General features: G+C 38.8%; 1 protein-coding gene across 1 annotated transcript in view; it reads left to right on the forward strand.

Moving 5' to 3' along the window:
* The first annotated feature begins 4,079 nt into the window (after nucleotides 1–4,079).
* The window catches only part of TAF4B (TATA-box binding protein associated factor 4b), a 126,009-nt gene continuing 107,312 nt past the window's right edge, over nucleotides 4,080–22,776 (forward strand). The window contains exons 1-3 of the mRNA XM_041726875.1: nucleotides 4,080–4,887; nucleotides 20,439–20,584; nucleotides 21,766–21,873. Of these exons, the coding sequence (XP_041582809.1) occupies nucleotides 4,578–4,887; nucleotides 20,439–20,584; nucleotides 21,766–21,873 (564 nt within the window). The 5' untranslated portion in view covers nucleotides 4,080–4,577. The remainder of the gene's footprint in view (nucleotides 4,888–20,438; nucleotides 20,585–21,765; nucleotides 21,874–22,776) is intronic.

Below are 22,776 nucleotides of genomic sequence, written 5' to 3' on the forward strand. Positions count from 1 at the left end.
CTATGATTGCAGAATCTTCTAGAAAATAAAAGATTATTTCTGAGCTTATGGCTTCTTGAGCAGTCATTGCTTTTTTCTACACTTAATATGAAATGAAAGGAAGGGAGTACTCACGCTTTTAGAAAATATTCATCTTCCTAGGTGAAGGCAGTGTGTGTAATAAGCTTCTGCCTAGCATAGCTTAGGCAGACTAATATAGTAGTCTAGCTTCATGACATTCAATGCTTTCCTGAATGCTATGGGGAGGAGACCAGGGAGTACTTAGTTATACTTAAAAGATGTCAGTTGTTGGTAAGATTATATATTTTAAGGAAAAGCTTGTGTTAATTTTTGAGTATGTAAATAAATTAGAAAATACACAAATATAAACATAAAATAATCACTTACAATGTCTCCAAACAGATCCTCTGTTAACAGTTTGGTGCATAATCTAGATTTTCTTTTGAGCATATATCTACCTGCTTTTTGGTCAGTTTTCTTTTTTTAGTTCACAAAAAAATGGAATAATACTTTCTATACTGTTGCATAAGTTCCTTTTTCTATTTAACAATATACATGATCATTTTTCCATTACTTTACCTCTACAAGTATAAATCTGAGTGGCTGATTAGTATTCCATAGTGTGACACACCTCCTGTGATAGGATCTTCCATTGTACCCACTTTTTGTAGAAGCATTAAAAGTGTCTCAGACTTCATTAAGCCTTTAGTGAAGGCATAAAAAATGGAAGTCATTAAAGAAGTCAAACTTCTTAAGACTTTAAACTGCATTCCTTTAAGAGGAAAGGAATGGCAGAATGGTGTTGTAGGAATGTGTTCTACTGCAGAAAAGTATTTAAACGTTTTGATGTAAAAGCCCAGATACTGGACCAGGTTCAAGGTTTAGAAGTTGAGGCCATTTGTTTCTGATTCAATTTGAAGCTGAGGCTTCAATCTTCTCAGGCAGATTTTTCAGCTGACTTCATTTCACAGATAAAGAAGGCTTTCTGTTTAGATTCTACAGAGTAGTAAACTTTTATTCATTTTCTGAGGAGACTGTAGACATTAGATATATGAAAAATCAAAAGGATAGTAAGAGTAATTTGCAATTGTCCACCCAATAATTGTACTCTTAGACTTTGGTTTTGTCCAAATTAAAGTTGTGTGCATGTGTGTGTGTAAAATAGTGAAATGCTGGAAATATAAATTTTGCGTTTGTTCAGTTTTATTTCACTACCTGAACTGATGAAGAGAGTATTTGACAATTAATGACCTAATCCTTCATTTAGAAGGTCCTATCTGGTCTGAATGTTTGTGTCTCCCAAAATCCATGTTGAAATCCCAACTCCCAAATGTGATGGTATTAGTAGGTGGGGCCTTGGGAGGTACTTAAATCATGAGGGTGGGATTTGTACCTTATGAAAGAGGCTCCAGAGAGATTCTTTATTCTTTCTGTCATGTGAGGACATGGGGAGAAGTCTGTGATCTGGAAGAGAGCCTTCAACCGACCATCCCAGCACCCTGATCTCAGATTTTCAGTTTCCAAAACTGTGAGCAATAAGTTTCTGCTGTTTATAAGCCACCCATCACCTAATACCCCTAGGAAAAGGAGGTTAAGAGGTAAACACCCAGTTACAAATAAATAAATCCTAAGTCATGGGGATGTAATATATAGCACAGGGAATAGTCACTAATATTATAATAACTTTACAGTGACAGCTAGTCCTATCAAAGTGATCATTTCATACTATATAAAAATATTGAATCGCTGTCATACACCTGAAACTACTATTGTATATCTATTATAATTCAATTTTTAAAAAGCCACTCAGTCTGTGGTATTTTGTTACAGCAACCCGAATGGAGTAAGACAGAAGGAAAATGAGTAAGTATTTTTCAGCATCCTTAATTTCACAAATATTTTAACAGATAAACATAATAAAGTCAAGATACAATCTTCCCTTGCATTTTTTCTTTTCTTGCGTAAATGGATAAAATGCACTCTGTTTCCTATGAATCCTGTTTTAGTATAAATTTCTATAGAAAGGAAATGTATCAAACATAATTATTACTAAACTCCAAATTCAGGACACTAGTTACCTGTGCTGGGTAAGAAGTATATTCTTTGCAACTAGAAAATTAAAGTTCCCATCAATGACACAAATAACAGAGCAAACCAATATAACAGAATGTTCAAGGTCACTTTAAAGAGAAGAAACTGTACTTCCTCAGCCAAGCTTCTTTGTAACTTGATTGAGGTTAATTACATATCTAAACAAAGTATGTGAGTTGGGGGTGGGGTCTAATTAAAGTTTAAAAAAGGGAGAGTCCTCAGAGCAAACTGCTCTTCTACAAGTGTTTATTGAATTACACTCTATGGGGACGCCTGGGTGGCTCAGCGGTTGAGCCTCTGCCTTTGGCTCAGGGCGTGATCCTGGAGTCCTGGGATCAAGTCCCACATTGGGCTCCCCACAGGGACCCTGCTTCTTCCTCTGCCTGTGTCTCTGCCCCTCTCTGTCTCTCATGAATAAATAAATAATAAAATCTTAAAAAAAAAAAAAGAATTACACTCTATGGAGAAAAAAAATAAGGCTAAGCAATTTGCTCAGCCATTAAAAAGCAGGTCTGAGATTCGAATTCACTAGGCCATATTGCTTCACTGATTATGCTGCATGGATCTACTTAATTCACTTAGCAAATATTTATTAAAGATCTATTATGTACAAGACGTTTTGCTAGGGGCAGTGTGGGATACACGATGAATCAAGACATTTGTGGAGATATGGAAAGAGATATACTTCGGTTTCATACAGACTATTTTGAATCCCAGTGTCTTGGAAATTTACTTTTAACTGTAGTTTTTAAGCCAGTTCAATGAAGTGGTCGTTAAAACAACAACGAAGACGACGGCAACGAGCAAATGCACCTCCTAGTGACCAGCAAACAAGGGGGCCCCTCGATAAATGTAGTTATTCTCTCCCCAACTCCCCAGTGGAGTTTTCTAGAAGCTACGTGATCAGGTAAGTCTTCATGAAATAGGGAAGGTTCTTAGTGTCTTGGATCATAAAAACGGGTTCTTGATTTGGACTGGTTGGGATGGGAGAGAGAGCAAACGCAGTGACGCGTGCAGGCTGTCAGTAGACCCTGTCCGTCAGGGTGCACAGGGAGGGAGACAACTACAAGCCCTGACCATCACGTTACCTGCCTACTTGCAAAATCTCCCTCGGTATATATATATATTGTCGCTTCCTACAAACATGATCGTCCGACAAAAGCCTGAAATCAAGGTACCTTCTCTTAACTACACCTCTAAGGAGCAAGTTTTCCCATATACTGGACTTACTGATTCCTTTAACAAACGGTTTCACTTTTTTCTCAAACAACATTTAGTATCGCAGTTAACATCTAACTGCCAGAATCTGAGGGCGAGGCAATCAAAAGACACTGTCCCAGTTCTTCAAGGAGACAGACGCGTAAACGATGTAAATACGTTTAGAGGTGACCACAGAGAGCTCCAAATCCGCCCAAAGGAAGAAAACCATTTCCCCTGGGGGCAGCTCAACTCCAAAGTCACAGGAAAACAGGCATATTTTACAAGACTACACAATCATACGCCATTCTTAAACATTTAAAAGAAACCACCCCCCCCACCCCCACCCCCACCCCCACCCCCCGCCCCACGATGTCCATGGTAACGCTCCTTTTGCGACGCTTTCGGGCAAAACCCGCAGAGAGACAGAGGAAGCGTGATTTAAGTCCGAGTGACCGTGGTCTGAAACCGGTCCCCATTCTTGTCCTCAAAGTAAAAGCGTGTGGAAATCACATTCCTGGCTTTCAAAGGAACGTACCAGTGAGGATACCAAGGAGAGGAACGCGAATGTCGCAGTTCTCCAGTGCAGTCCGCCCCTCCCACGTGGTAGATTTTTGGCAACTAGACCCTCCTCCCTCCTGATCCTGGGGAAGATTCTAACGCCCTCCGGAGCCGTCCCTAGTGACGTCACGAGCGCGATTCCAGCCTGTGGCCAATCACGGGGCCGGATTCCGGGGGAAGCCCGGGGCGGCGGCGGCGGCCTGTGCGCGTGCGCGAGGTCTCCGCGTGGCTATATAAACATGGCTGGCGTGGCCGCGCGGTGGGGCCACGCCGGGTGTGTGTAGGGGGGCTTCGGGGCGCTCCGGTTTTGTAGTTTTGAAATTTCTGGCGGGGGAACCGGGGCGCAGAGTTTCGCCGGGTGGTGGGAGCCGAAGTGACGCCCTTCCGGGAGCCGCGCAGCCGGGCTCCGCCGCGGCAGGACCCGAGGCTGAGGCGCCGGGCTGAGCCGGCGCACGTGTGAGCGCCGCTGAGGCAGCGGCGAGCGGCCGAGCAGGCGAGAGCAGGTGTCGCCGCAGCCGGGGCCGCACGGGCGGGAGGGGGGCCCGGGACGCGCGGGTCTCGGTGCCCAGCCGGCGCCCGCCCCTGACTTCAGCGTCGCGGCCCCTGCGCCTCTCCCCAGCGATGCTGTGGGGCCGGAACTGCGCCGGAGTCGGCTGCCGCCTGTCAAGCCTCCCCGCGCCTCTGCTCCCGGAACGGCAGCGCCGCGGCTGCCGCTGATCCACCTGGGGATGCCCGCGGGCCTCACGGAGCCGGCCGGCGCCGCTCCCCCGGCCCCCGCCGGGACCCTGCCGGTCCGGCTGGAGAGCGCCCCGCTGGCCGTGGGCGCCGCGACGAAGGCTCCTGGCAGTGTCTGCGTGGAGTCCACGGTGCCCCAGCCCCCGCGGCCCCCCGTGGGGACCGTAGTGACCAAAGTGGCTCCTGTCAGTGCTCTTCCTAAACTCAGCAGCGGCGCCCCGCTGCCTGCTCCTCAGCTAGTCGCTGTGAAAGCCCCCAACACCACCACAATCCAGTTGCCTGCCAATTTGCAGCTTCCTCCAGGTATGTCGATCCCCTCTTCCAGCTTCCCCATCGGGCCAGCCAGCGGTGGGCGACACGGGAAACGTCGCACCTCCGGATCGTGCCTCCTTGCTGCTGGCTCAAAAAAAAAAAAGTCAGAGAACCTTTCATAATCAACTTTGCAGGGCTTTACAGTTAATATAGCCTCTTTGAGTCTTTATTGCATGGCTCTTAACATACTTAAGGAGAGAATCTTTTCACCCGAGTGACCTAGTAAACGCCGGAGCAGTGTATTGAGGAGGGCCTTTGAGGCACTGGCTCCTAGGTGGGCGACGGGAGGGTGGAGAGGAGACCAATTTCCATACACGTACGGTTAGATGGCCATATTGGTTTTTTTTTTTAATTTTTTTTAATTCATTGATTCATTAATTCATTTTTTTATTCATGAATTCATTAATTCATTTATTCATGTAATTCATTTATTCATTGTGTTAAGAGAAGTTTTTTTTTTTTAAGAAAAGTTTATTTAAGGAGTTCTTGTGTATTAACACAAAGAGCCTTTTATTTTTTTTTTATTTTTTATTTTTTTTTTTCACAAAGAGCCTTTTAGATTTAAGCAAGCTGGAATAAGTTCACTAGTTTTCTCACACCAGGAATGAAGAATGCCGTCTCCCCGCACAGTCCTTAGGGGCGTGATGATTGTGATGTTCAGTCAGAAGAATACCTCTCCCGGAGAGCAATGCCAGAATTGACAGATCAGGGGCACACGGTTGTTGTGTTGGAGGCAGTGTGTGATGCTGCAGTCAACGAGTCTGTGACTACTTTTTATCCGAGGGTTTACACGTCTGGGCTGCTTTTCAATGATTTATGCAAAGATTTTTTGCCTTGTGATCATTCAGCATATTGTATATTTGAATATGCTGCCTTCTTTCTTTGCTCAACTGAAAGTGTCTTGGAATTTCAGTGGGGGAGAAAAAGGCACAAGTCACATTCTTTGGAGTGAACTCTACTTTTAATTATATTGTCTTCTATTTACTTTGCTTGGCAGTAATTGGAACTCTGACCTGCAAAGATGGTAAAGATATGAAGCATTGGAGTCAAGATTTTAGTTTTTTTGTTTGTTTGTTTGTTTTTGTTTTTAGCAAAAATGATAGGGTAGCTATCATTTGGTAGCTAATGTTCCCGTTTTGTTTTGTTTTTTAGGATTTTATTTATTAATAATAGGGAGAGAGAGAGAGAGAGAGAGAGAGAGAGGCAGAGACACAGGTGGAGGGAGAAGCAGGCTCCATCCCGGGAGCCTGACCCAGCCCCGATCCTGGGACTCCAGGATCACCTCCCCAGCCAAAGGCAGGCGCTAAACCGCTGAGCCACCCAGGGATTCCCCTAATGTTCCCTTTGATCATGAACATTGTGGAAAGATTATGTTCTCTACTTACTATGAAGTTCTGTTTCAGTTCTGTATGGTACAGGAGGTGCATGTACTTAAGGCTATGCTGTGTATGCCACTGGATACGTTTTCTGCCAGTTCTAAGTTGTCATCCTGCATATACTTATAAAGTAGTTATGAATGTGTTTGAATGAAATCACCTCCAAATCTGTTAAAAATTAAGTTCCTGTCTAGTTGGGGTGAATATTGTTTAGAAACGAAAAGGTATTAGAATAGAAAAATTATCAAGAGTGAAAACTTGCTGGCAAGTGGGAACTAATCACTAATCAAAGGCATACTGTGCTATTTACACTTTTTTATCTATTGTTTATATTCTTTTGTTGGTCATAATAGATAGCAAATAAGGTAAAGGTCTCTAAGGGTAAATAACCTGCCCAATGCCAGACACCTCATAGGTGTCAGAGGGAATTTGCATCCAAGTCTTACTCTTTACATGATGTTGTTCTTAACACTTGGGGTGTGTGTGTGTGTGTGTGTAAAGATATGCCTTATTGAGTATCAGGGCTAAAAGGTAACATAGAATTTTAGAGCTTAACCTTTTGTACACAAAGAAACCAAAACTGAAACTTGCCAGAGCTATATAGCTACAAACCAGGACCACAGCCTAGGTGTGCACTACACTAAAACATTTTAGGCTATTGACCATGGAGAAACTTCCAGGAGAGAGGAGATAAATTGCCTTTAGGAATTGTTAGTTACAGAAAAGGTGAGGAGGTGTTTTGAAGAGCAGCTTTTGGGAATTTCAACTGATGGGTGGGAGAGGGGCATACTAACCTTTGTGCTCTGGTTAATGCACAGTAAGATAACCAATAGTTGAGGAATGAAATGGAAGCACTGATTTAAGTAACTTTTTAAGAAAATTATAAGTCTTGTAGCATTTCTTTTAGATCCTAAGGATTAGTAATTGATTGCTCAAGGATGCTAAAATCATGCAGAAGTCAGCTTTTTTTTTCCCCCTAAGATAATGAATATTTTAAGTATTTGATTTCTGTTTACTTCGGAATTTCCTCAATAAACAGAAGTGATTTTTAAAAAAATATAAATATGCACCACAAATTTTTCTAGAGAGCAGAGACTGGAATTAAAAAAGGTAGGCATTGTGAGGAAATGAAAGAAGATATAATAAAGCTCTGAAAATTATTCCGTTTTGAATGTTTTTGGTAATCTCTTTGATCTTCTCAGTCTTCTCTTTTATGAACATGTGTGATTTGGGGCCAGACTGCAGCTCTTTATGTTTTTTGGTATTCTGTGTCTCTTCTATCACTTGTTTGAGAATGATGATTGGTTGCTTCTGCTACATCATGAACTGGTAAATTCTGCTTGATAGTCATACTGTACAGAAGTTTGTGAAAGTTACTTGTAAAATGGTTCAGGACTTTTTTTGTTAACTCCTTCATACTCAGGCATGGCATAGGATTTGGATCTTTCTCAAATTCTTGAAGCAGTTCCTAGATAAGCTAGGGATTCTTATTTCCACCATGGCTTTTAAAAAAAGGATATTGCCCGAGGGTAGGGACTCTCGCTGACTTTATTACCCAGGGCCTAATGAATTCCTTGCTCAGAGAAAGCACCTGGTATTGGAGTATACACATTAGTTTATGTGGAGAGAAAAGAAGAGGGGCTATACGGCTGCAGCCCCTAAGGAATCCCCAGGGCCATTACACATATCAGTGCATTTTATCTTTAATTTCTTTACTCCTGCCAACAAAAGCGGCATATGTTTATGTTAAAGAAAAAAGCATTACTGAGGGACGCCTGGGTGGCTCAGCGGTTTGGCGCCTGCCTTCAGCCCAGGGCATAATATTGGAGACCAGGGATCGAGTCCTGCGTGGGGCTCCCTGCATGGAGCCTGCTTCTCACTCTCTCTCTGCCTCTCTCTCTCTGTGTCTCTCATGAATACATAAATAAAATCTTTTTTTTTCTAAAGCATTACTGAAATGTAATATATCCCTTTCTCCAGAGTATTACTATTAACAATTTGTCATCCTTTTCATGTTAATACTTATAAATCTTTCTCATTTTTTTAAAAAGATTTTATTTATGATTTATGAGAGACACAGACAGACAGAGACAGAGGCAGAGGGAGAAGGCAGTCTCCATGCAGAGAGCCCAATGTCGGACTCAATCCCGGTACCCGAAGATCACTCTCCGAGCTGAAGGGTTAAGGATGCTTAACCACTGAGCCACTCAGACGCCCTCTTCCTCATTTTTTAAATTGCTTAGTAGTACATTGTATCAATGTAGCATCATATTTTGACCACTAGACATTGATACTGTTTCCACTACTTAGTCTTATTACAAATGATGCTATTATAAACATGTATTTTTGTGCAGTTCTTTAAATGTATTTTTTTATAGGACAAATTGCTAGTAGTGGAATTATTGGTTCAAAAGGCAGTCTTTTCATAGGATTACCAAATTTTATCCCCAAAAGATCATTTAAATGCAAAATCAACGTTAATACTTAATTTTTAAAAGCTACCTATGGGGGCACCTGAATGGTTCAATTGGTTAAGCCTCCTGACTTCAGAGTCCTGGGATGGAGCCCCATGTGTTGGGTTCCCTGCTCAATGGGGATTTTGCTTCTCCCTTTCCCTTTGCCCCTCCCCCTACTTGTGTGCTCTTTCTTGCTCACTACTCCAATCAGTCAGTCAATCTTTTTATGAAAGCTACCTATGGAATCTAATAAGTAGTTTTCCAGACTTGAGTTTAATTAATAGCAAGAGAAGATAATTCCTAGAATTGATTGGAGATAGACTTTAAATGTAGAGAAATGTAGATGGATGATAATGTTATATAGATTTGTTTCTTACCAAATAAGAAACAAAGGGCTCTTGTTAGTTTGTGAAGTAAAGTAAGTATGTAATATACCGTAGCTAGGAAGGTTTAGTTCAGGGCACAGAGTAAGGATTAGGTGTGCTAATCAAATTTATAGATAATAAGGGACCTGGTGGGTTAGCCTTTTGTGGAAAGCACTGAAGTTGAGCAATAAAGGGCAGAACATTGGTCTTAGAATCAGACCTGGGATTGAATCCCAGCTCTACCACTTAATAGCTTCATCACTTGAGGCAAGTTTAAAAATTCATCCTCTGTCACTTTTCTTATGTCTAAAATTGGATCATACCTTCTTCCTAGAAGTATCATGGATTAACCAAGGATATAGGTCTACAGGTCAGAACTCTAAGGAACAGCATTTGGGTGGAATACAGAGTTGCATAGCAGGCATGTCCTGAGTTTTTAAGGTACTTGTGTAGCATTGGGCTGTAGGTACTCTGGTTGCTATTTATCTAATATGTATTGGCATCCACCAAATTCACTATAATTTAGAAGGATGGAGTTTGAAATAAGCTCAATGACTATGTGCCCCCATTTTTTTTGTTTGCAATACAAAATTTGGAAAATACAGAAAAATTACCCCAAATATTTTGAGTGTATCTTTTAGTTTCCTTTTTTATATAAACTTAATGGAACTGCAATTTTTTCCATGTATATTTAATTTTCTTTATTTATTTATTTATTTTTAAGATTTTATTTATTTATTCATGGGAGACACAGAGAGAGAGAGGCAGAGACACAGGCAGAGGGAGAAGCAGGCTCCATGCACAGAGCCAGATGTGGGACTCCATCCTGGAGTCCCACAGCCAGGAATCACGCCCTGGGCTGAAGGCGGCGCTAAACCGCTGAGCCACCGGGGCTGCCCACATATTTATTTTAAAAAGGAAACTACTTACAGTAAGTTTTGAAAAATTTGACAAAGTTATAGCCACCACTCCAAGATATGGGGAATATTTCACTCCCCAAGGCTTTTAGTTTCCTTGGGGGAAAAAAAAAAAAGTATGGATGCTTTATTTATTTTTTACATAATTGGGATTCTATTATGTAATTTCTTTAGCCTTTTTTTTCACTTACCATTATATAGTGACAATTTTGTATGTTCTTACCTTAAAATTTTAATTTTATTTATTCATTTTGAACATTTTATTTATTTATAAATAAATTAGTTATTTTGACAAACCCACTGTGTAAATGGAGGATAGAGAAGATGTGCTATAATCAGTAGTAGAATGTGTGATAAAAACTTACTGACATACTTTAAGTTTTTCTTTTATTCACCTAAGAATTACTGGAATGAGAAAAAAGAAATTTAAGTAACTTTAAGCTTAGTAAGAGAAAATGACATAAAAAGTTAAAGGAATTGGGGTCTTGGTGCCTGAGTAAGAAAACAACTTTGGTATGTTTGGCTCCATTTATGGCTTTTAAAGGATTGCCCTGTGGAAATGAAAGTAGGCTTATTTTGTGTGCTTGCACAAGGGACCATCCTATCTGTAAATATTATAGGCAGACTATTTTGGTTTCTTTTCTTTTTTTTAAAAATATTTTATTTATTTTTTTTTTTTATTTATTTTTTTTTTTATTTTACTTATTTATGATAGGCACACAGTGAGAGAGAGAGAGGCAGAGGGAGAAGCAGGCTCCATGCACTGGGAGCCCGACGTGGGATTCGATCCTGGGTCTCCAGGATCGCGCCCTGGGCCAAAGGCAGGCGCCAAACCGCTGCGCCACCCAGGGATCCCAAAAATATTTTATTTATTTATTCATGAAAGACAAAGAGAGAGGCAGAGACATAGGCAAAGGGAGAGAAGCAGGCTCCCTGCTGGGAGTCCGATGTGGGACTCTATCCTGGACCCCAGGATCACTCCCTGAGTCGAAGACAGATGCTCAACCACTGAGCCACCCAGGCGTCCCTATTTTGGTTTCAAATTAAGGAACAACTTTGTCTTTCTACTCTACTTGTGAAGGGGTGATTTTTGTATATCTCCACCTTCTTAACCCTAGACTTAAATCAGTAGAGACTAGAAGGTCTCTGACTAGAAGTCAGAGAATTATGTAGAGATACTAAATTATAACAGGTGAATTCTAAAGTTTTTCTGGCTCTTAGATTTATGTGGGTCTGATATCCTTTCCGGGTCAGTATTTACCAATGCTAGGAAGTCAGACAAATCAGAGACACTATCCAGATCATCTTGCAACCAAGACAAAATAGGAAAGTCAGCTTGGGATTTAGCAGTTCACTTGGCAGACAAGTAGAGTAGCATGTTAAACTATCTACCAGATATGGATCACTTTACACTTTAACATCTTAATATTTTTAGAGGAAAGGTGCTCTGTAACCTAATGTACAATTACTTTCTTTCAACAGATCTATAGAATAAGTAGGCAAAGCTGGATATCCTTTTATGATTGGAAAATAAATCAAATTTATCAGGATTTGATTCAAAGAGATTTGGTAGCTGATTTTCAGAAAAGAGACTACTGTTCAGTTTCCTTTATATGTTTATAAGTGCTTTTCACTAGGTTGTTGCTCATTGGAACTGAACCTTTGGGATAAACACTTCAGTTGGAAGAGCATTGAGTTTAGATAAGCTCTTGTTATTTTTTCTCAGTATTGTCTTCGACTATTCTAATATTACTTCCTACTGATGGTTTGAGTACTTAGTTGAAGAAAAGTTTGGATTATGGACCTTTTGGTATTAATAACAGTTATTGCTACTATTTGATAACTTTGAAATTCAAAAGTCTGTTTGAAAGTATTATCTCATAATCCTGTTAATGATCTTCAAAGGTGGGTATTAAGTCTCCATCCACAAATACAGGGTGTCTGTTTATTTAGATCTTCTTTAATTTCTTTCAACAGCATTTTATAGTTTTTAGAGTATTGGTGTTATACTTATTTTGTCAAATTTATCAGTATATTTTTATTTTTGGTGCTATTGTAAATGGAATTGCTTTCTTTGTTCGATTTAGCCATTCATCGCAAACGTATAAAAATACAGTTGATTTTTATACATTGATTCTGTATCCTGCTACCTAGCTGAACTTGTTTAATAGTTTTTTCATGGATACCTTAGGATTTCTACATAGAAGATCATTATCTGTGAATAGTTTTACTTATTTCTTTGGATACCTTTTATTTCATTTTCTTGCTTAATTTCTCTGGTTAGAATTCTTGGTACAATGTTGAATAGAAGTAGTGATTCCAGGCATTCTAGTCTCATTCCTCATCACAGATCTTTGTTTTATTTCTCTCTTAAGGGGAAAGGCTTTAGTCCTTCACTATTAAATGTGATGTTAGGTGTAAGTCTTTTGTTGAGGAAGTTTACTTTCATTCCTATTTTGTTGTGTGTTTTCATCATGAAAAAAGGGATGTTATATTTTGTCAGATGCTTTTTCTGCATCTGTTGAGATGATCATGAGGTTTTTGGCCTATATTGAGGTTTTTGGCCTATATTGATATGCTGTTTTATGGTAATGTTTGTATGTTAGACCAGCCTTCCACACAGAGGTAAATATTACTTGATAGGATATAACATCTCTTTTGTGCTGCTGTATTCGGTTTGCTAGCACTTGGTTGGGACTTTCTGCCTCTCTATAAGGCATAATGATCTCTAGTTTTTTGTGATGTCTTTATCTGGTTTTGGTATCAGGGTAATACTGAGCTTACACAATGAATTGAGACATGTTTCCTTTTATTTTTTGGAAGAGTTTGTGTGAATGATTAGTATTAATTTTTCCTTTGATGTTTGGTAGGATTCACCAGTGAAGCCACCTGGACCTGGGCTTAATCTTGTGGATACTTTTTTTGATTCCTAATTAAATTCATTTGTTAGAGGCCTCTTTAGGTTGTCTTTTTTTTTTTTTTTTTAAAGATTTTATTTATTTGAGAGAGAGAAGGAGCAGAGCAAGAGAGAGAAGCATGAGCTGTGGGGAGGGGCAGAGGGAGAAGGAGGAGAAGCAGGCTTTCAGCTCAGCAGGGAGCCTAATGCCAGGGGCTCCATCCCAGGACCCCTGAGCCAAAAGGGGCTGAGCCAAAGGCAGACCCTTAATGGCCTGAATTACCCAGGCATGCCCAGGTTACCCATTTACTTGAGTCAGTTACAGTAGTTTTTTGTTTTTAGGAATTATTTTTCTCAATTGTTTTTATACTCTCTTTTCATCTCTGCTCGAATCTTATTAATTTCTCTTCATCTGCTTGCCTTAGTTATTTTACTTTATTCCCCCAGTATCTTAAGATGGAAGCTTATTAAATTAGTGATTTGAATGTTCCTTTTTCTTTCTTTTTTTTTTAAAGTAGGCTCCATGGCTTGTGTGAAGCCCAGCAGTGGGGTTCAAACTCACAACCTTGAGATCAAGACTGAACTAAGATCAAGAGTAAGATGCTTAACCAACTCAGCCACCCAGTCACCCCTTGAATCTTCCTTTTTAAGAGAGGGAAGGAGGAATAGGGATGGGGGAGGGGCAGAGGGAGAGAGAGAATCTCACATGGGGCTTGCTCAATCTCATGATCCTGAGATCATCACCCAAACCAAAATCAAGAGTTGGGACACTTAACTGACTGAGTCCCCCAGGCACCCCTCTTTTTAAATACTGTTATATGTAACTATAAATGTCTCTTTAAGCAGTGCTTCATCTACATTCCGTAAATTTTGGTTTATTATGTCTTCATTTTCACTCATTTTTAAGGTATTTTCCAATTTCCCTTGTGATTTCTTCATTGACAAATGACTACTTAGGAGTAATTAATTTCTAAATATTTGTGAGTTCCCCCAATTTCTTTTTGTTAATGATTTCAAATTTCATTCTATTGTAGTTGGAGACTATACACTGTATGATTTCAGTCTTTTAAAATTTACTGGGGCTTGTTTTATGTCCTAGCATATAGTCTGTCCTGAGATTGTTCTATGTGTGCTTAAGAAGAATGCTGTTGTTATTGGGCAGTGTATTCTTATAAGTATGTTTTAGGTTTAGTTGGTTTATAGTATTGTTCAGGTATTTGATTTCATTGTTAATCTTCTATATAGTTGTCTATCCTTTGTTGAAAGTAGGGTATTGAAGTCTCAACTATTGTTGAATTTCTGTTTTTCCATTCCTTTATGTCTGCTTTTACTTCATATATTTTAGGCTCTATTTTTCATTGCATGTATGTTTATAATTGTTAATATTCCTGATCCATTGGGTGGTTTATCAATTATGAAATGCCCCCTCTATATCTCTAGTAACACCTTTAGACTATATTATCTGATATTAGAATGGCCATGCCAGCTTTCTTGTTTTGTTTTTTAAAAGATCTTACTTATTTATGGGAGGGAGAGAAAGAGAGTGTACACACAAGCAGTGGGGGAGGAGCAGAGGGAGGGAGAGAGAGAGAGAAAAAGAGAGGCAGGTTCCCCGCTGAGTAGGGAGTATGATGACCTGAGCTGAGGCAGACACTCAACCACTCAGCCGACTGAGCCACCTAGGCACCTCCACACTAGCTTTCCTATGGTTGTTGTTGTATATGTTATTTACTTTCTATATTTTTTTATAATTGTGTCTAAAGGAAGTCTCCTGTAGGCAGCATATAGTTGGATCTTACCTTTTTTTGGTCTGGTTTACACTTGTGCCTTCTAATTGGACTATTGAATCAATTAACATGTAATATTACTTATAAAGTTAGGTTTAGGTCTGCCATTTATTTATTTTTGTTTCGATATATTTCCTTCCCTTTTTTCCTGCTTTCCTTTGCATTAAGTGAATGCAGTACTGTTTCTAGTGTGATACTGTTTTCTTTATAATTTTTTTAAAGATTTTATTTATTCATGAAAGACACAGAGAGAGATGCAGAGGCACAGGCAGAGGGAAAAGCAGGCTCCATGCAGGAAACCTGATGTAGGACTCAATCCCAGAACCCCAGGATCACTCCCTGAGCCGAAACGAAGGCAGATTCTGCTCAACCACTGAGCCACCCAGGCGTCCCTCTTTATAATTTTTCAATATATATTTGGAGATTCTAGAGGTTACAATGTATATCTAATATATATTGTGTATATATCTCTAATAAATTCTAATAAGAATTTATTTCACATTCATAATAACTTAGTTGGGTGATATAGAAACATTTCTCCTGGGGATCCCTGGGTGGCGCAGCGGTTTAGCGCCTCCCTTTGGCCCAGGGCGCAATCCTGGATACCTGGGATCGAATCCCACGTCAGGCTCCCGGTGCATGGAGCCTGCTTCCCCCTCTGCCTGTGTCTCTGCCTCTCTCTCTCTCTCTCTGTGACTATCATTAAAAAAAAAAAAAAAAAGAAAGAAACATTTCTCCTATTTAGCTCATTTTCCTTTCACTTTTTTATTTTTGTGCTATTATGCTCTACATATTGCACCTAGATATGTTAGAAACCCAACAATACCTTGTTAAAATTATTACCTTATGTAACTTTATGTTTTTTAAAGAAACTAACAGAAGAAAGGAGCACAAGTATATACTTACAGCATTTAGCATTTGTTTTATTACTTTCTTAGTTACTGTCTGCGTTTCTTCATTTGTTCCTATGAGTTGGAGTTTTCAACCAAAGTCATTTCCTTAGTGTGATACAACTTTAGTCCTACCCACTTCCTTTTTTGCTGTTATTCACAAACATATTACATTTTTATATTATAGGTCCAAAAATGTAATTATATATATATATTTCTATATAATTTTTTTAAAAAGTTAAGAGAAAAAAGCAGAATTAATATGAATTTATATTGTCAAATTACATAATTACCTTTACCAGTGCTCTTTCTCATTCTTGCGTGAATTTGAGTTACTGCCTGGGATCACTTGTTCTGAGCCTAGACAACTTTATTTAGTATTTCTTGTATGGTGTTTCCACTAGCCAACCAATCCACTTAGTTTTTATCTGGGAATGTCTTTATTTTGCCTTCAATTTTGAAAGATACTTTTAATGAATATCTGGTTGTTGGTTAAATTTTCTTTCTTTCTTTCTTTCTTTCTTTCTTTCTTTCTTTCTTTCTTTCTTTCTTTCTTTCTTTTTTTTTCCTTTAAACAAGCGGAATATGTCATTATGTCATTGCACTGCCTTGTGGCCTCCATTGTTTCTGATGAGAGGTCAACTGTTAATCCTATTTTCTCTTACTGTTCTCAAGATTTTGTTTTAATAGTTGAGCTTTTTTTTTTTTTAAGATTTTATTTATTCATGAGAAACAGAGAGAGAGAGAGAGAGAGAGAGAGAGAGAGGGGAAGAGACACAGGCAGAGGGAGAAGCAGGCTCCATGCAGGGAGCCTGATGTGGGACTCGATCTGGGGTCTCCAGGATCATGGCCCAGGCCAAAGGCAGCACTAAACCACTGAGCCACCCGGGCTACCCTTTTTTTTTTTTTTTTTTAAGATTTTATTTATTTATTCATGAGAGACACAGAGGCAGAGACATAGGCAGAGGGAGGAGCAGGTTCCCTGAGAGGAGCCCGAGTGGGAGTCTATCCTGGGACTGTGGGATCATGCCTTGAGCCAAAGGCAGACAGATGCTCAACCGCTGAGCCACCCAGGCATCCCAATAGTTGAGCATTTTTATTATGAAGTGTCTTAATGTGGATTTCTTTGAATGTATTAGAGTTTGTTGAGCTATTTGGACATCTAGATTATTCTTCATCAAATATGGGAGTTGCCAGCCATTATTTCGTTGGATAGTTTTCTGTTTATCTCTCTCTCCCTTTCTGTGTCTTTTCTCCTCCTCCTCTGGTACTCACATTATGCCTATGTTGCTGTGCCTATCAGTGATCTACATTTCTCTGAGACTGCTCACTTTTCTTCATTCTTTTTTCTCTCCATTCTTTGGATTTAATAATCTCTGTTGATCTACCTTCAAGTTCACTGATCTTTCTTCTCATTCAGTTTCACTGTTGAGGCCTCCAGTGAATTTTTTTACTGTATTTTTTAACTACAGAAGTTTTTTTTTTTTTTTATAATATCTATCTTTCTAGCAATAGTCTGTATTTGATGATACCATCATAACTTCTTTTTGTTTCTTTAAGCATGATCTCTTTCAGTCTTTTGAACAAATTTATAATGTATATTTTGAAGTTTTTTTAGATCTGATAGCTAGTCCTTCTCATAGGTGGTTTTTGTTGCCTGCCTTTTTTCCTGTGTGTCATACTTTTTCTTTACATGTTGTGTAAGTTATTATTCAAAACTAATATATTGGTGCCTGGGTGGCTTCATTGCTTAAATGTCTGCCTTTGGTTCATGATCTCAGGGTCCTAGCAATGAGCCCTGCATTAAACTCCCTGCTCAATAAGGAGTCTGTTTCTCTTCCTCTGTCCCTCCTTTCCCCCTCCGCTCAAATAAACAGATAAATTTAAAAATTTTTAAATACTAATATATTGCAGCAACTCTGCATACTGCCCCCTGTTCCCTTGAGAGTATTATTGTTATTTACTTGTTTCTTTATTTTAATTGTCTGATTGGTTTATTCTAGTGAAGTCTATTTTTCCACACGTGGGAAGCCTTTGATGTTGCTTCTCAGAGGGCACAGCCTTTGGCATAAGCTCAGCCACCCTGAGATAACAGGGCTCTCTTTGACTTTCTCTTTCTCTGATTTCTCTGTTAAGCTGTGTGTCTCTGTTGGTATCACAGCCAAGTGTTAGGCTCTACCTTGGCCAGCCAAATACCCTATCGTTTTCAACAATGCCATAGACCCTGACTTGTTCCCAATTAAATTTAGGTTCCTTTACAAGGATAATTTTTGAGGTTATTGTTTGAGGTTTGTTCTGACATCAGCAGGGTCTTTCTCAATTGTTTCTTTTTCTGGCTCTTTCTGGTAAACTAGAGGTAGGCCTGTGGCCTAGCTTGTATCTGTCATGAAGCTACCATTCTTCTTTTAGTTATTTTGTTGTATTTGAGAGTTCTCTTACCTTTGAGCTTCCCTACACTGTGTAGAAATAAAGTCAGCTTCCATAGGAAGATATTTGGAGTGGAGATCAGGACTGTGGAATGCTTCTTTATGGGCAATATGCTTGCTTTAGTAATAGGGTACTGGGCTATTACCCTCTCATCTTACCTGCTTGCTTCTTCCAACATGAAACCTCCATCCTACCAAAGAACTGGGGTGAGGGAGAATGGGGTCCAGATACTTTAAGTGTGCCATCACTGAGGTGTAGAGCCTTCCCTTTTATGAGTGGAGATGAGTAAAAGAAGATGCCTAGAAATTTCTGGACACACTTTTCTCAGATTTGTCCTCTGCTGTATGCAGCTCAGTGTGGGGGAGATCAGAAATGCTGATGTGCTCCTTCTAAAGAGATACCATAGCCCTCAACAGGGAGTGTGGGAGAGAGAAGGCCCTTTGTTGGGTCACACTGCCTGATTTGAGAAGGAAAAGGGTGTGTTTTTTGAGTTTTGAGAAGGAAAAGTGTGGTTCAGATGCCACGATTCTTGCTGTGCTTACTGAGTTTTAGTAAATCCTCCTTAATAATGGTGAAGCTATTTTCTGTATGCCTTAAGGCAATTTCAAAAGACTTTAAATAGTTGTTTTTATTTATTTTTATTTTTTAAAAAGATTTTATTTATTTATTCATGAGAGACACACAGAGAGAGAGAGAGAGAGAGAGAAAGAGAGAGGCAGAGACACAAGCAGAGGGAGAAGCAGGCTCTATACAGGGAGCCCGACGTGAGACTTGATCCCAGGTCTCCAGGATCACGCCCTGGGCTGAAGGCGGCACTAAACCCCTGGGCCACTGGGGCTGCCCTGAATAGTTGTTTTTAAAAATAATTTTCACCAGTTATACTTGCTTTGCTGAGGAGCTGGTTTGTTGAGGCCTTCGTGCTCCCATTATGGAAATGGAACTGCAGCTATGCATCCATATTCTTGTTTATGCCTCCTAATGTCAAAGACGAGAATTTCTACCATCAGCAAGATATTAGAGTTCCTTTTGCTGCACATCTAACAATATTGTCATTGGACTTCTTAATTTTTGTCTGTCTAGGTAGATATAAGGTGATATCTCACTGTGATCTTAATTTACTTTTCCTTGTCATTGGCATCTATGTTGGTTTTGTGTGTTTTGGATATGTCTTTGGAACATAAATGAACTAAAATTTTCTCACATTTTGTTTTTTTTTTTTTTTTTACCTGATGGTGTCTTTTGCTAAAGAAAAGTGGCTTGTTTTTTAAATATATTTGGGGCAGCCCAGGTGGCTCAGTGGTTTAGCACCTGCCTTCAGCCAAGGGTGTGATCCTGGAGACCTGGGATCAAGTCCGACGTCAGGCTCTCCGGATGGAGCCTGCTTCTCCCTCTGCCTGTGTCTCTGCCTCTCTCTCTCTCTCTCTCTCACACACACACACACACACAAATAAAATCTTTATAAATAGATAAATAAATAAATAAATAAATAAATAAATAAATAAGAATGTGTCAAACTGACACTTTAATATACAAGAATGTATCAAATTATTCACTTTTTTTTTCAAATTATTTCCTATTTCAAGTTCAGAAAGTTTTTTTACATTACTTAAGAATTTAAAAGGTTTTATTTTTAACCTTTGTATTCTTAAAGCCTTTGGGGTTTTGTGTGTAGCATGAAACTTTTAATCTTTTCTGTATAGATAACTAATTGGCCCAGGCTTATTTATTGAATAGTTGCTCTTTTCCTCACTAATCTGTAGTACCTCGTAGGAGAATTTGATATATCTGAGTCTGTTTTGGAATTTTCCAGTTTATTCCATTGGTCACTTTGTATAATCTGATGCCATTACTATATCATCGTACTTACTACAGTTTTTTAACTTGATGTCATGAAAGAAAAGTATTTTGGCTTTTTTTAAGTAGCTTTGAGTGAAGATATTTTTCTGTATTATGTAACAATTACTATACATGTAATTATATTGTACTTATTCAGGGCATTTTATAGTGTTGAAGGAAATTCAGTACCTATAATAATTCAGTGCTTATAAAAGAATAATGTAATATTCTATAATAGAATAATTCAGTAAAAAAAAAAAGAATAATTCAGTACTTGTTTTTTTAAAGATTTTATTTATTTGTTCACTCAAGAGAGAGGCAGAGACACAGGCAGAGGGAGAAGCAGGCTCCATGAAGAAAGCCTGATGCAGGGCTCAATCCCAGGACTCTGGGACCATGCCCTGAGCCAAAGGCAGATGCTCAACCACTGAGCCACTCAGGCATCCCTAATTCAGTACTTATAATAATAATTATACTGTACTTATTCAGAGCATTTTACAGTGTTGAAAGAAATGTTTAGAACACAAAATATATGATGCCTATGTTTCATTTATTAGCTTAGAAGTCATATTTTGTTTTCTTTTAACTCTAGGAACAGTTTTGATCAAAAGTAACAGTGGCCAGTTGATGTTGGTATCTCCCCAGCAAGCTGTGACAAGAGCAGAGACCACTACCAACGTAACTTCAAGGCCAGCTGTACCAACAAATACTCATACAGTCAAAATCTGTACAGTGCCGGTAATACAGCCTAGTTTCTTTTATCCTCCTTAATTTTCCATGTATTTTCTTCATATAGATGTGTGTGAATTTGTCAGTAAAAATAATAGATGATTCTGCTCAACTTTTCAAATTAAGCCACTTTCTTTAAACATGTTAATCACAGTGTTTGGACTTGTCATTTGGTAATTGCTAAAATAATAAAGATTCAGTTTTCATACTCAAATATTTTATAGTCCTCAAGGGAATGTTCGAAGGGCTATTTGCATTTCTAAATGGAAAGAAAATAATCATTCTGTTTCAATTTTAATTTGTGGTAAAATATTGACACTACAGTTTATAGTATTTATTTTTGTACATATCTTGGGATGACTTTTAAGAAATTCAGAAATGCATAATATTTCATTAATTGGTGATGTTAGAAAATGGTTTATTTTACACACCTGATAATTTTTCCAGGTAACTAACTAAAGTTTATCTTTTGTGCCAGAGATAAAAAAAAAAAAAAAAATTTTTTTTTTTTTTTTACAGAAAAAGGATAAATACAATAAACAGAATTCTTTAATGGTCATTCTCTGATAAAAAATGCTGAATGTGAAATATTGTTTTCTTAACGAGTCAAGCTCATCCTTATGAAAGATTGCATAGTTTTCTGTGGCAATATTCTGTGTCAGTTCTATCCATCACCACCTCCCCACACCAGCCCTCATTTTGTGCTCTCTTACGATTTGGTTCTATATTCTCCACCATTTTCTCTGTTGTTGTATCTTTCTATGACAGTTGCTCCTTTCCTTTCTAGTTTCCTTTATCTGACTAGTAGGAGTTGAGATGACAGGTTAGCAGATTTTTGTTTATAATTAGATGTTAAATAAAAATCCATTTATTTTCTCTATGAGCCAAAAAGTAAAGTTCAAGATTTTAATGCTAAAAGACTGTGATACTTATTTGTGAAATCAGTTACCTCCTTAGGAATAGGTAAATATAAAGTGATAAATAAAGTGTCAATTGGCCAGTTGACCGACCAGTTAGGTTCATAGTGGAGAAGGTGCTTAGAATCTATAAGGTTATAAAACCAGTTATAGCAAAGAAGTTTGCTACGGTGAAGTGTTTTAACGTTTAATATTTGCCATAGTACTGAGTGACTTAAAATTACTAATGCTGATGACTCTTACCTCTCCTTTCTCCTCCCTCCACCCACCCAGAATTCAAGTTCACAGTTAATTAAGAAAGTGGCAGTGGCTCCTGTTAAAAAATTGGCACAAATAGGAACTACTGTGGTACCCACTGTTCCAAAGCCTTCCTCAGTACAAGTAAGTTGTGACTGACTTATGTCCATGCATGCACTGGTTTTTCTCTCATCTTTCTTTCCTATTTAGTTATTTCCTGCCAGATATATATGTTGCCACAATGACCATGTCCTTAGAGAAAGGAATTCAGTGATATTTGGTGACACTTAACAAAGTGGGAACTGTTGGAAGTGTGGAAAGCACAAGATAAACATGGTGTATGTTCTTGGAATATCAGTTTTACCTGAATGTATTAAATTAACACAAATGCATCTAATAGTCACGTGTCATAGTGTCTAGAAGCAGGTGCTGCGACAGAATTTTGGCATAGGGGATATTTATTAGTTGATACATGTGGAACGGAAGGAAAGTAAGATTTTGAACTAGATGCGGGCCCAGTGGATGAAGAACATGGGAGCAAGTATGGCCTGTCAGAGTTGTCCTACTGTGTGTGAGCATTGGTCATCTGGGCCTTAATTCTCCTCTATGATCAGTCACAATGTCAATTCCACAGGGAGAGTTGTGCTGTTGGGCAAGGCAATTCTCTGAGTTGAGACAAACCCTGAAAGAACTGACAACTGTAGGCTGTATAGGAATAGCATTCCTAACAGCAGGGACAACACAGATTGCCTTGCAACAGTATATCACTGTTTACTTCTTGTGTCTCTGGGATCTATTTCCTTATACTGTTGGAAACTAGATCTTTTGGTATTCTGGTGGGTTTCTTCCTTGGGGAAACAAAACAGAAGTTACTAGGATGAACTACAGTCCTTGTTACTGTGACTAATACTCATCAACTCCCTCCTTCACTATCCTATCCATTCTAGATTTCCTCTCTTCCTTTTTTTTTTTTTTTTAATTAAGGATTTTATTTATTTATTCATGAGAGACACAGAGAGAGAGGGGCAGAGACACAGGCAGAGGGAG

The sequence above is a fragment of the Vulpes lagopus genome, chromosome 1 (assembly GCF_018345385.1).
Source record: "Vulpes lagopus strain Blue_001 chromosome 1, ASM1834538v1, whole genome shotgun sequence".
NCBI classification, from domain to species: Eukaryota; Metazoa; Chordata; class Mammalia; order Carnivora; family Canidae; genus Vulpes; species Vulpes lagopus.